This window comes from Trichosurus vulpecula, chromosome 3 (assembly GCF_011100635.1).
Source record: "Trichosurus vulpecula isolate mTriVul1 chromosome 3, mTriVul1.pri, whole genome shotgun sequence".
In the NCBI taxonomy this organism is placed as follows: Eukaryota; Metazoa; Chordata; class Mammalia; order Diprotodontia; family Phalangeridae; genus Trichosurus; species Trichosurus vulpecula.
Window position 1 is genome coordinate 304350193 of NC_050575.1, and position 12041 is coordinate 304362233.

Consider the following 12041-nt stretch of genomic DNA (forward strand, 5'->3'; position numbering starts at 1 on the left):
GATCAATTGTTTTTGAGTCTTACTAGATGCTAAGCCCCAGGCCCAAACTCCAATTAGGTGCTAAACCTATGTGGGTGTGAACTGGTAACCAAGGTGGGGCCCCAAGTGGGGATAGGCCTGATTAGATCTTTGCTCCTACGTTTGCCCCAAACCCCAAATTACTAGGTGCTAAGCCTACGTAGGTGTGAAGCTCCTAGGGTCCTAAGGGGAGGTGCTAACTCCAGAGCCAATCATAGGAGCCTAAGTTCTGGTCATTCAGATGACAGTTGATGACATCTGAAATGCTATAAGACAAGATAGGGCCATTTGCACAGGGCTCTCACTCGCGGTGGTGCGCTGATGCAAGACTCCGGGCAACTGTAGCTAAGAGCCCTCCAGCTTGTAAACCAGGATGCTGGGACTTTGTTAAACTCTGGTAACTATGTATTGGGATTTGAGACAGACAAGGTCTGTCTGTTGATGTTTGTAATTTGTTTGTATTTTGCTCTGAAGTTCAGGGTGCTGGTTTTTTCCCCTGAACTAAGTGAGTGATGTCTGTATGCTGGATTAAAGTAAGCTTGTTAACCCCTTAAAGTTGCTTGCCTTAGTAAAGCAGATCAAAAGAACCTGGGCTTTGGCAGCATTCTTGTTGTTGGGCTTGTGTTGGTTTTTCACCCCCACAACAGCTGCTAGCCCGATTGTTGAAACAGCGCAGTGTTCTATCCACTGTGCCACCTAGTTTCAAGAGCACCTGAGTTCAAATCCTGCTGAAGTCTCCTTCTACCTACATGACCCTGGGCAAGATACTTCAACTTTCTTTGCTGTAAAATGTAAAATGTAAATGTAAATGTTGTAAAATGTAAAAATCTGTAAAATGAAGAAGCTTTGATCTCATGATGTTAGATAGAGCTGAAAGGTATCTTAGGGGTTATTTAGTCTAACCCTTTCATTTTACAGATGAAGAAATTCAGATACAGAGATAAAATGATTTCCCCAAAGTCACATAGGCTGAAGGTGGCAGATCTGGGTTCTGAAACCACATCCTTTGACTCTAAACCCAGCATTTACTTCAGTAAAAAGTCTTTACAAGAGCAGCAAGAATCACAGAAATATAAGCCAAAAGGACACACCTTGTTAAATAAAAGCTATTACTTCATAATGCTCTTCCCCAACTTACTAAATCCTCTCCAGTCTACCATAGGCACATAAAATACACATGCACACACATTTTATTTCACATAAAGAAATAATCCTTGAGAGACAGAAAAAACTATTGTATTAGCCAAGATACAAAGAAATCCCTGGGCGTTTCATTTCCAAGCAGCTAAGGTCCACCTTGCCCAGTCCAGGCAGTCAGCTGTTCCCACACCTTCTACTCTTAAACCTGTAGAAGAGACAACAGGGAAATAAGAGTGACGTTGAAATCATTAAGATAACTGATATATATCAGAACCCAAAAAAATCTTAATTAGGATTTTTTTCCAAGCAATCAAACTCACAGAATTAAAATTAGCTGTAACCTGAAATGCTGACAATGCACATGATGAAGGGATATAAGTTGATAATATCCAAGTGAAAATCTTTATCATGAAGAAATAAATCACTGACATTGATAACTCACATTAATATACACGTTAGGATTTACCAAGCACTTTACTAACAGCATATGTGAGGAAATGGAATCTCAGAGACATTAAGTGATTTGTAAGGGTCCAACAACAGTGAATATTAAAAGCCACAATTCAGACACAGGTCTTCCCTGAACTTTACCTTCTTGAAATTACAATTTTTTAACAAGTTTATCATTTCAGTGTTTTAGTTTACATAAAAGGAAAATATGTACAATTTTAAAACTTTTCAAGTTGCACCTATGTAAGTGTACTGCCATCAAAAATTAATATTTTATATTTCCATATTGAAACATCAGGAATTGGCTTCATAGTTTATGTTCACATAACAAAACAATATTCTAGTCTTATCATCTAGTACATGATAATTTTTTCAAGAAGAATTCTGTATCACATATCAAAGTAATAACTGGAATTTAAAATCTCTTTCTAGTTGTATTGACTTTAAAATATCTCTTAGTTTTTACTTTTACTGCACCTGTATTTCCTAATATATTCTTCTCTATACCATTCCCACTCCCAGAGAATTACTTCTTGTAACAAAAGAAATATGTTTAAAAAAAGCTGGCAAAATTAACCAATAAGTTAATCAAGTCCAACACTATGTATAGTGTTCTATACCCAGAATCCTCTTTTCACCCTCCTCTCTTCTTCTTTTCTTCTTCTTCTCACCCTCCTCCCTTCTCTCTCTCTCTCTCTCTTTCTCTCTCTCTCTCTCTCTCTCTCTCTCTCTCTCTGTCTCTGTCTCTTCCTTTCCCTCTCCCCCTCCCTCTTCCTCTCCCTCTCCCTCTCCTCCCCCACCCTAGCCCCCATCTCTCCTCATCTTTTGCAGGTCTTAACCTGCATTGGTAGAGAATGTTTCTTTCACCCAGGAGATCCCCATACCAATAAAGTCACAGGTCCCAGTTCTTAACTTTTTCTCTTAATATCTTTGGGTTTTCAACAATTTTTTGTATCCCCCATTGCTTCCTCTCCGGACTCTTCCCCTTTACTGATAGGTAGACCCCTGAGGCTAGATTGCAAGACTGCCTCCACACCCTCAGCTGTAGGGATATAGGCTTTATTAGCTTGGATCACTGGTACAAATATACTGCAGGAGAACAGGACCGACCCTAATTGGGTTTCAATGTCCTTTCCATTAGGGAAGGAAGGGAATAAACATTTCTGAAGTGCATCCGAGGCACCAGGCACTGTGTGAAGCTAAGTTCTTAGGTACTTTATACACACTATCTCTTTTGATTCTCACAGTAATGCTGGGAGGTAGGTGTTATTAGTATCCTTATTGTACTGTTGAAAGAAACTGAGGCAAACAGAGGTTAGGCGACTTGACCAGGGTTACACAGCTAGTAATTATATAATGTGGGATTTGAACTGGGGTCTTCCTGACTCCAGGCCCAGAGTTCTATCTTCTGCACCATCAACTGCCTTTAGTCCCATATTCCTCCTTCCTTTCACCGTGTTTCCTCCTTGTGGCTCAGAAGAATCAGTATCTGATGATACTTTTGGTAACGTGAAGGGAAGCCAGGCACGTTTGTACTAAATCACTGTCGCCCAGGGCGGGGGTCTCTATTCCAGGGTCAGTCCCTAGTCAGGAAGCCGCACGTTTTTAGACCTCTCCTGCCTTTTTTTCCCCTTTATTTGGCTGGTCAGTATTTTGCTTCTTCTTGCAGAATAGAGGGCGCCAGGGTAATTTGTGCAGAGTGTTTTGGGATGGGTCGTCCCTATTCTAGAGTCAAGAACTAAACAGGCCTGTAAGTTGTCTTGTGTTGTTATTTGTACTTCATTTTCAGAGAGGACCATGACATCACAGGGTGACGATTGCTCCCACATAAATTAAAGTGAAGCAGAATTGCACAGAATTGTTAGCCTCACTCTCTCCTCCACAGTCATCAAGGTCCAGTGACTAGATAAAAGTCAAGACTACCAGAGGCGGCCCAGGATGCAGCGGATGACCTGGGCATTTTTGATGTGTGACAAAGCTCTAAGCACTCCACAGTGCCTACTTCAGCTGCCTTCATGGCCATTGGAACAAAGCGTTCTTATCCATCCATTCTGTAAGAAAAGTCTTCTCCTGCTTAGGGTAGACACCCCGCTAATGGGTTTGAGGCCTGTCAGTCACTCTCAACCTGGTTTAGCCCATCTTCTGAGAAAGTTTACTGGTGTGTGACTGCTACACATGCTACAGCTTCTTAGAAGCACAAGTGAGAGTTGAGTGCCCAGATAGACACCAAAGATGGATGAGAAGCCCTGAAAACGGCTTGGCAAGCCCTCATACCAGAGATCCTGGTCCTCCCTGAACACCCCATACTCACTGTTGTGAGTACACATAGGCTGACAGGAAAGGGGAACTGAGGTAGTGCTCTAAGGATTAGCATTCTCTGGTGTTACTTCATAAAGGCTATTTTTATCTTGTCTCAAATTCCATATTCTGTGAATTTGGCTATAATTACATCTGTATGCAATTTTTTTTGACGGGAGGAAGGAAGGGGTGGGGGCGAAGGGCTGGACTGGTTTGAAGAAAATGTCTAATCTTCCACCTTGTTGGTTGTATGAACCAGAAATCTCCTGAACAGACTTTTAACATTTTATTCCCTGAAGCCATAAGCAACAATAAATCTCACCTAAGAGAGTAGTGCAAGAATTGGTTTGTAGAGGTAAATGTACTTTAAATAAAGAACCCACAATTCCTCTGTGTTTTTGTTATAGAGTAAAACTTACAAAACTCACCTTCATGTCTTAGATTTTTGGATTGTCCTTGGCTTCTTCTGAATAATTGTCTTCTACAAATGATCTTCATATGTAAAAGAAAAAAATTAAGTATTTAAAATAAAGGAAAAGAAAGGGAAATACTACTTTTCCAGTTACATCACTTTCTAATTAAATTTATTATTATATAAATGTTTTTTCTTATTATTCTACCTTCTACATAGTTTCATTAGAGTTTAAATTCAGAAACTGCTCTAAATCATGTCTAAGAATCTGAATGACATGTTGTGTGGTATATGGGTCTGTCATACCTCTCAGTGATATTAGGAGTAACGATGCTTGACCTGGCCCCATGCCAACTGACTTTTTTCCTTTGCGACATTTGTACCCTCACTATAAGAACTGTTTTTCCTAGCAAAGGGTTTTACATATGTTCCTCCTTCCTGAAGTGAAAACTTCTATCACAGTCTGCTAACTTACACAGACAGGCCTCCTTATTCCTAGGCACTGATATGTATATTATACTTGGCAATATAAATCTTATACAAAAGGAAGGGAAGAAGAGGAATAAGCATTTATTGTCTACTATGTGCCAGGCACTGTGGCAAAGGCTTTATAATTATTATCTCACTTGATCCTTACAACAACCCTGGGAGGTAAGGGCTATTCCTACCTCTTTTCCAATCTTCCCTATTTTGTCAAAGGCACCAAAATTCTTCTAGGCTCCCAAATCAGCAATCTCAGTGTTAAACAGTCTCAATTTCTGACTCTCCTGCATGCCACATGTCCAATCAGTTCCAAGGTCTTACTATTTTTACCTCCATACCTCTGGAAATCAGACCCCTTCTCCAGCTACCATCTAAGTTCAGCCTCTTAACATCTCTCACCTAGTTTTTTTTTTTTTTTTTGCATGGCCTAGTAATTGGTCCCCTTGACTCAAGTCAATTCCTACTTTAGTCCATTCTCCACATCACTACCAAAGCGATTTTTCTTAAGCACAGATCTAACCAAGTTCAACTCTAGTTCATCTTTTGGTTCTCACTAGGACCTGGCTCCCTCCTAATGACATAGAATCCCTGGCTATCGTGTCCAACACTGGTTGTACTTTCACTCATACACGCCCTTTGACTTTCTGGTCATGGTAGGAGAGCCATAATACTCCTTGGTCTCCAAATTCTCCCTTTATCACCATCACTCAGTAATTCCTCTTTCTCTGAGGTTCATTCAATACAAATTTATCACTCCATCAAAATTCTGATGGCTGTTATCTATTGATTTCTCCCACCACTAGCCCTGAGGACACTCTCCTTTCCTCAGTGAATTTAGTATCTGGATCACAGTCTTTCTCTCTACACTAACTCTTGTTCATATACTAAAGAACTTCAACATACACATTGATTCTCTCTTAAACACATCAGTTTTCCTGTTCCTCAATCTACTCATTTCCCATGACTTATTCTTCCACTCTTCAGTTGCACACAGAAATAATAAAACCCTTCCATGTTCATGTACTCTGAAGTTCCTTTGTATGATCATAATCTTCTATCATTCCATCTTTCCCTCTGCCTTATGACCACTGACCCTGTTTTTCCTCTTCACGGTGACCTCCAATCCCTACATTCCTCAGTTCTTTTCCAAGTCATTAACCCTGCATTGACTATAACTGCCTTCCCTATATCATCCCCCTGGTGATAGTATGACCTACATTCTCTCTTTTCCTATCACTCATGCCTTGCTAAGCCCAAACTTGGATTGCTCCCACCATCCACTGACTTTGTTCCTTTTCATATTTTACTGAATGGAGTTAGAGAAAAAATTATGAAAATTGCTAACTAGGTCCACTACAGATTTATGTTACATGATCTCAACTAGGCCCTCATTGCAGAAAGGTAATCTTTTTATGCCTCCTTAATTAATTCACTATTCCACTCAAAATAACAGCTAAACTTTTTTTATTCCTCCTCAGGCTTCACATAGCATTCACTCTCTCACCCTCTCAACTGAGGATTTGCCTTATATTTGATCACAAAGTTGAGGCCTTTTGCCAAGAGCTCCCCCATCTCCACTCCTTATCTCAGGTCACTCAGAGGTAGTCCCCCACTATTTCTTCCATACCTGTACTTCATTAGGAGGTAGCTCTTCTTATTTCCCAAACAAACCATTCTACACACATCCTTGGTCTTATCCCATCCTCTCTTCTCCAATAAATTGCCCCTCTCTCATACCCACTCTCACTGATCTTCATATTGGCCAACTTACTAGGGATGAACCCTTCTGTAGCTAGCTAAGCTTATGATCTGAAAGGAAACATAATCTATCAAGGTTATACTCAAAGCCTTCCTAGCATGGGAGAACGTGCCAGAGCTTGTATCTCATGGCACTGCTTTTGAGAACCCAGGAAACCACATCAGTTCTGAATGGGAAAGAACTTTGTGTCACACAATTTTACCTAGAGATAAAAGTGAGAAGGGAATCAGGATAAAAATACAGAAATGTTTCATAATCACTTGCTAACCTCTTCTCCACTCAAAATGAAAGAAACCAGTCTCAGCTGAGATGTTGCTATAAGCTGTCTAAACAAAAGCAAAGTTTAGTTCACTATTAGTAATAGTGACTAGTACAAGGAATTTGTATATTAAATGTGTTAGTAATATTTCATAAATTTTCAATGAAAAAGTAAAGTTACTCATCACTTGATGCATCCTGAGGTATACATTTTTTTCCTTGGCGAAAAAATATAATTGCTAAAATGACTGCTGTTGTAAAAATAACTGCCGCAGGTAAGCCAATTATGATGCCCCAGTTTTTAGATCTGTAACCTGAAGACATTGCAAATAAATCTAGGGAAAAAATTAAAAAATAAAAGCAGACATCAACCATAATGAAAAGCATTTGCCTATGAAACTGGAAAGTTTTAAATTATACTGTGATGATGCATCACTAATTTATTTATGCAGATAAATTCAATGTAAACCCTGTTAGATATTTTACATATAATGCACACATATATACAAGTACAATATCTATTAATCTCTCCTAAAGTTTTACTCCGATACATCATTGTAGAGTGAAAGTGACTCAGAATACTCGAATTCTTGAAGGTTATGGTGGGCAGCATTAGCAAGCTGGAAAAGCTGCCGGTATAGACAAGGAAAAGGATGTCAGATACATGACCAGAGGTGTTTTCTGCTCAGGGTAGAGAATAGCAGGATTGTCCATTCTGTAAAATGACACTGAAGATCAGGTTACCTTTTTTAGGCTGCCATGTTACACTATTGATTCACACTGAGTTTGTATTCCACAAAGTCTCCCAGATATCAGTCACCAATTTCATGGCTCCTCCATCCTGCATTTGTGGAACGGACTCTTTAAACCTAAGTGTACTACATTTATCCCTATAAAATTTTTTTCTTGTTAGATTCATTTAATTTGCCAAAATATTTTTGGATCATAATTCTTCTTGTACAGCATGTTAATTATCTGTCCATGCTTCGTGTCATCTGTTATTTGGTAAGTTTGTCATCTGTGCCTTCATCTACGTCACTGATAAAATTATTGAAGAAAAAAGGGACAATGACAGATTCCTAGGATACTTCACTAGAGGTCCTAAGTTGACATGGCTCTATGTATCAGTGATCTGGGCCTGGCAATTAAACCAATTCTGAATTCACATAACTATATTATCATTCATGCCACATCTCTGAGCCCTCTTGTCCAAAATAGTATCATGAGAGACTGTTCACTGTTTTATCAAGGCAGACTCAATCTGTGGCATTTAATTTCAAGGCTCTCTGCATGGGTAAAGATAAAAAGTGACATGATTCCTTCTCTCAAGGAATTTACATTCAAACAGAAAATACGTAATTAGACAAAGATAAGTACAATATAAGCATGGGTGGAGCAAAGGGGAGATTCAGAGAAAGTTCTCTAGGAAAAGTCAAGGGGGGAAAAACTTTTGGCTACAAGGATCATGAAAGGCTTTGAGGAGGAGATGGCCCTTGAGTTAACCTTTGAATGAAGAGAAGGATTTCGAAAGGCAGAGATGAAAGTCAAGAGTCTACCAAATATGGGACATAGCCTATGCAAGGATTCACCAAGCCATGTTAAATTGAGGAAAGAGCTATCAGTCCAGGCATATAGGTAGCTCAGTGTATAGAGAGAAGGATCTGGAGTCAGGAAGACCTATGTTCAAATCTGACCCCAGTCACTTACTAATTGTGTGGCCCTGGACAAGTCACTTAACCTCTTTCAGCCTCAGTTTATTCATTTGTAAAATGAGGATGAAAATAGCACCTACTTCCCAGGGTTATAACGAGGATAAAATGAAATAAGATTTATAAAATGCTTTGCAAACCTTACAGTGTTATATAAATGCTAGTCGTTTGTTTGTTGTTGTTATCCAGTTTGACTGGAAGGTAGAATATATGAAGGGAAACCTAAATGCCAGAAAAAAGAATTTGCATTTTAACTTATAGGCAACAAGGAGCTACTGATTATTTTTAAAGAGGAATAAGACCTGGTCAACTTATGCCTGAGGAATGTAATTTTGGTAGCCATGTGAAGGATTAGCAGGAAGATACCCTGGAGAGGAAGCAAGGAGACAAGTTTGAAGACTATTACAATAGACCTAGGTGGGAGATGATGAGGGCCTGAACTAAAATGATAGTAATATGACCAGACAGGAGAACACAGATTTGAGACATATTGTGGGATAATAAGTAACACTTATCAATAGAATGGATGGTGTGGGGAAGGTAAAGGGAACAATCAAGGATGACTTTGAAGTTTTGGAATCTGGGTTCCTAGGACTATGGTGGTATAACAAAACAAAAATAGGAAAGTTGTAAGGAAAGGAAAATTTTGTGGTAGATGGTGATTTTAATTTTGGACTATAGAATTTGAAGTATTGGCTACATATCCAAGGGAAAATGTCCAAAGGGAAGTTGAAAATGCAGAATTGTAGTTCTGTGGTAAAATCTGGACTATAAATGTGGATTGGGAAGTCATCTGTTTGGAGATGATGAATCCATTAAAGAATATGAGATGATCAGAAAGAAAGTGGAAAGAAAAAGGAATATGGCCTAGGATATTTATGAAGTAGAAAGAAGACAATGAACCAGTGAAGGTGGGAAAATGAGGTGACAGCAGTGTCATGGAATACAGAGTATCCAGGAGCAATGAGATGCTTAGCAATGTTGACAGATCCAGAAAGGTCAAGGAGAACGAGGACTAAGAAACATTTTAAGAATTAAGAAGTCACTTGTAACGTTTGCAAGAGCAATTTCCATAGAGTAGTAGGAGTCAGACCATAAAGAGTTGAGGAAGTAAAGGTAGTGAATGCAGACTATTATTTCTAGGAGTTTAACAATGAAAGGAAAAAGACATATGGGATGATACCAAGGGAGTGGGAATCATCATTCAAAAAGATACTGACAGGCTAGGGTAATGGACCATTTATAATATGAAGAAATTTAGTGGGACACATGACTGAGTTTGAAATTATAACTTCACAATGTGCATTTGAGTGCAAGTTACCCAAAAGGGAGTGGGTTTTTGGTAGACTTAAAGGTCAATTTAAGTCAACAGTGTGATATGGCATCCAAGAAAGCTAACATAAACTCAAGCTACATTAAGAAAGGCATAGTGGGGAGGCAGAGCCAAGATGATAGAGTAAAGGCATGGACTTGCCTGAGTTCTCCCCTAAACCTCTCCAAATACCTTTTTTAAATGCCGCTAAACAAATTATAGAGCAGCAAGATGGAGTGAAACAAATTTCTGGCTCAAGACAACTTGGAAATTTGGCAGGAAAGGTCTGCCACACCTGGGCGAGGGTGGTACAAAGTCCAGCACAGGCCAGGCCACACCAGCACAGCCACAGCCACAGAAAACCAGGAGCAGGCCTTGGGAGCCACTGAACAGCAGTAGCAGCAGCTGATTCCAAAGCTTTCAGCCCACAGACAGTAGAACAACTGGTCAAAAGTAGATTACAGGGGTCTTTTTGGTAGCACTGAGGCAGGACTCTGTAGCTTTGCCCATACTTGAATACAGGTCGCAGTCCTGGGTGGCAGTCCCAGGGTAAAGAGGAGTACTAGCACACCAGAGCTTGTGGCCACAGTGAAAGGGAAACCCTCATCACAGTTCCAGGGCAGAAAAGAGTGCTTGTGGTCACTCACAGACCAGAGCACAGGCCAGGAGAGTAGTAAACACCTCTCATCATGCCACCCTGGAAGAACTGAAAATTTACAGGTCCCTAGAAGTATCTCTGAAAAGAGCTGCACAACCCCCCTGAAGCTTGGGACAGTGTACCCTACACCCTGGAAGCAGAGCCCTACTTTAACAAAGAGTTAAAAGTCAAATAATAGAATGAGAAAATGAGCAAATGACAGAAAAAACTCTGACTATAGAAAGTTATGATGGTGACAAGGAAGATCAAAACACACATGCAGAAGAAAACAACAAAGTCAAAGCTCCTACATTCAAAGCCTTCAAGAAAAATATGAATTGGTCTCAGGCCATGGGAGAGCTCAAAAAGGATTTTGAAAATCAAGTAAGAGAAAAAACTGTGAAGAGAAATGAGAGGGATGCAAGAAAATCATGAAAAAAAAAGTCAACAGCTTAGTAACGAAGACACAAAAAATACTGAAGAAAATAATAACCTTAAAAAACAGACTAAGCCAAATGATAAAAGAGGTCCAAAAAGCCAATGAGGAAAAGAATGCCTTAAAAAGCAGAATTGGCCAAATGGAAAAGGAGATCCAGAAGCTCACTGAAGAAAATAATTCCTGAAAAATTAGAATGGAGCAAATAGAAGCTAATGACTTTATAAGAAATAAAGAAACAATAAAACAAAACCAAAAGAGTGAAAAATAGAAGATAATGTGAAATATCTCACTGGAAAAATAACTGACCTAGAAAATAGATCAAGGAGAGAGAATTTAAAAATTGTTGGACTTTCTGAAAGCCATAATCAAAAAAGAGCCTAGACATCGTTTTCAAGAAATCATCAAGGAAAACTTCCCTGATATTCTAGAACCAGAGGGTAAAAAAGAAATGGAAAGAATCCACCAATCACCTCCTAAAAGAGATCTGAAAATGAAAACTCCCAGCAATATTATAGCCAGATTCCAGAGTTTCCAGGTCAAAGAGAAAATATTGCAAGCAGCCAGAAAGAAACAATTCAAGTACTGTGGAGCCACAATCAGGATAACACAAGATTTAGCAACTTCTAGATTGAAGGATCACAGAGCTTGGAATATGATATTCCAAAGGGCAAAGGAACTAGGATTACAACCAAGAATCACCTATCCAGCAAAACTGAGTATAATCCTTCAGGGGGGAAAATGGATATTCAATGAGATAGAGGACTTTCAAGCATTCTTGATGAAAAGAACAGAGCCAAATAGAAAATTTGACTTTCAAATACAAGATCCAAGAGAAGCATAAAAAGGTAAACAGGAAAGAGAAATCATAATACAGTTAAACTGTTGACATTCCTATATGGGACGATTGTATTTGTAAATCATAAGACCTTTCTCATTTTTAGGGTAATTAGAAGGAGTATGTATAGACAGAGGGCACAGGTATCAACTGAGTATGAAGGGATGATATCTAAAAATTAAACTTAAGGGGTAAGAGAGGAATGTACTGGGAGAAAGAGAAAGGGAGAGGTAGAATGGGGCAAATTATCTCACATAAAAGAGGCAAGAAAAGTCTTTTACAGTGAAGGGG

General features: G+C 39.2%; 1 protein-coding gene across 1 annotated transcript in view; it reads right to left on the reverse strand.

Moving 5' to 3' along the window:
- Positions 1-4343: 4343 nt before the first annotated feature.
- LOC118842518 (disintegrin and metalloproteinase domain-containing protein 2-like) overlaps positions 4344-12041 on the reverse strand; it is a 132713-nt gene continuing 125015 nt past the window's right edge. Inside the window, exons 19-20 of the mRNA XM_036749996.1 lie at positions 7000-7153; positions 4344-4398 (exon numbers count right to left, since the gene is read on the reverse strand). Of these exons, the coding sequence (XP_036605891.1) occupies positions 4344-4398; positions 7000-7153 (209 nt within the window). The remainder of the gene's footprint in view (positions 4399-6999; positions 7154-12041) is intronic.